Below are 2,444 nucleotides of genomic sequence, written 5' to 3'. Positions count from 1 at the left end.
GGAGACGGTGGAGGAGTTGCTGCGGATCCGCAGGTTGGCGGGTGCGGGGGCGGCGCCGGGAGCGCGGCGGAGCTCGGGTGGCGTAACCGCCTGTGGCTTTGCCGGGAGCGGGATCAGACCCGCGCCAGGGCGCGCAGAAACCAGGCTGGGTCTGCAGAGGGGGTTCCTGAGAAGACGGTGGGTCACGATCCGCTGTCTGGGTTCTAGGTGGGAGAGGAGGCCCGAGGGCGGGGGCGGCGCCGGGAGCGCGGCGGAGCTCGGGTGGCGTAACCGCCTGTGGCTTTGCCGGGAGCGGGATCAGACCCGCGCCAGGGCGCGCAGAAACCAGGCTGGGTCTGCAGAGGGGGTTCCTGAGAAGACGGTGGGTCACGATCCGCTGTCTGGGTTCTAGGTGGGAGAGGAGGCCCGAGGTAAAAAAAAAAAAAAACGTGGAGTTTGGAGGCCTGCGTTCCGAGTGCCCTCGGGAAGAAGGGCCGGGGGCTGGGCTCGGAGGAGGAGGAGGAGGAGGGGCGTGGGTGGGGGTCCGGCTCTCCCTGGGAATGGACTGTGGCCTTGGGTTCAGGAGCGGGACCGAGGTAGACTTCTCCATCGGCGAAGGAGGATAGGCTGCAAGTCCAGATTCTTAGACTCTCAAAGAAACGCCTAGGTTCCTGAATCCCCGCGGCGGGAGGAGCTGGGGACCAGACTCCCGGGTCTTAACTGTGAACCCCTGCCCCGCCCCCAGACCATGTCGCCTGAAGAGTGGACGTATCTAGTGGTTCTTCTTATCTCCATCCCCATCGGCTTCCTCTTTAAGAAAGCTGGTGAGTCAGGTTCCCTTCCCCAGTGGAAAATTGGGGGGGCATGACCAGAGTGGGGGACCCTTGGCAGGTTCCAGGCTCAATGTTGTCCTTTCTCCCTGCAGGGCCTGGGCTGAAGAGATGGGGGGCAGCAGCCGTAGGCCTAGGACTCACCTTGTTCACCTGTGGCCCCCACACTTTGCATTCTCTGGTCACCATCCTTGGAACCTGGGCCCTCATTCAGGCCCAGCCCTGGTGAGCACTGGGGTGGGGGAGGAGGAAGCTCCCGTTTCCTCTTTGGGTCTTTGTCAGCTCTGCCTGCCTACGACGTTTGTCTCTCGCCTGTTCCACTGTGTTATTCGAGTCCATTTTTCTCCCTCTTGCTGGGCAGTGCGTCTGTCCAGTTCTCTATCCTGTGGCATGGAGAGAGGAGGACCCTCCTGGCCCTGCCACCAGTTGCACGCCCATATCCCCTACTCGCCCCCGAGCTTGGGCTCTGGACCTTTGAGACAAGGAAAAGAGAGAAGATCAAAGGGTCTTCCTCTCAAGTGCCTCCTAACCCCGCTTGTCCTCCATGCCTCCTCCTCCACGGTTCTGTCGCGTGGTCCGTGCCCACCTCCCACCCTTCGGTCCTGGGTCTGCTCCCCATATAGCTCTGAACAGGGCAGAGGGGTGGATCGCTGCTAGACTTGGGGAGGAGAGGGTGGAGGGGAAAGAGGGCCGGGCCCCCTGCATACAGCGGCCTCCTGCCTCTACCCAGCTCGTGTCACGCCCTGGCTCTGGCCTGGACCTTCTCCTACCTGCTATTCTTCCGAGCCCTCAGCCTGCTGGGCCTGCCCACTCCCACGCCCTTCACCAATGCCGTCCAGCTGCTGCTCACGCTGAAGGTCAGAGCCCATGCAACTCCCCTCCAGCCTGCCCTGGGGCAGTGACCTCCCCTCACCTCCTCTGGGCTACTCCCATGTGGGGGAGGCGGGTTTCTTATCTCCCAGGCATCCCGGAGGGGACTTCACCTCTCCCACGCCCAGGAGGTTAGGGCTCCCGCTATCACCCTTCACTCGGAGGGAGCCCCAGTGCTGTGAGAGCATCCATTTGGCGCCCCCAAGCCTCACCTACATGCACCCACGTCTGTAGCAAGTCTCTGGCCAAGGGAACATAACTAGGACACCCAGGGCTGGCTCCTGGTCACCTGGGAACGTGGGTGAGCACAGACTCCCCGACCCCAGCCCAGACCTGCCAGGTTACAGTACAGCCCTACTAGATGCTGGGCTCTGGCCGCATATCCGTGAACGGAACAGGTGTGCGGGGTGGGGAACCAGGCCCCTTCAATATTCCGGCCCTCAGAGGGGCTCAGGGTAGGCAGGGATTGGTTAGCTGCCAGGGGAGCTGGGAGAGCAGCTCGGGACACGTCGGGAACAAGCTGAGCTCCGCGGGCTAGACCGGCCATGGCAGCTTCCAGGACACAGAGTGACAGCAGGCATGGCCACTGGGGCCCTGTCACAGCCAGGAGCTTAGTCTTCTCCCTGCGGGGACCACGAGCCACTGGAGGAGGCTTTCTGATTGGTTGCTGAGAGAGGTGACATGACTTTTTTTTTTTTTTTGAAGAGGTTTTTGCTATAGGGCGCGTGCGCTCGCCAGACATACAGAGAGGGACAGAGAGGTAGG

At 62.4% G+C, this 2,444-nt stretch overlaps 1 protein-coding gene across 1 annotated transcript in view; it reads left to right on the top strand.

The window, feature by feature from the left end:
• The first annotated feature begins 6 nt into the window (after window positions 1-6).
• MBOAT7 (membrane bound acylglycerophosphatidylinositol O-acyltransferase MBOAT7) overlaps window positions 7-2,444 on the top strand; it is an 11,457-nt gene continuing 9,019 nt past the window's right edge. The window contains 4 exon segments of the mRNA XM_014586367.1: window positions 7-33; window positions 725-803; window positions 905-1,034; window positions 1,540-1,666. Coding sequence (XP_014441853.1) covers window positions 728-803; window positions 905-1,034; window positions 1,540-1,666 — 333 coding nt within the window. The 5' untranslated portion in view covers window positions 7-33; window positions 725-727.

Source organism: Tupaia chinensis, unplaced genomic scaffold, assembly GCF_000334495.1.
Source record: "Tupaia chinensis unplaced genomic scaffold, TupChi_1.0 Scaffold000131_1, whole genome shotgun sequence".
Lineage (NCBI taxonomy): Eukaryota > Metazoa > Chordata > Mammalia > Scandentia > Tupaiidae > Tupaia > Tupaia belangeri.
The sequence above is the reverse complement of the archived record's forward strand: the minus strand, read 5'-3'. Positions and strand labels throughout refer to the sequence as shown.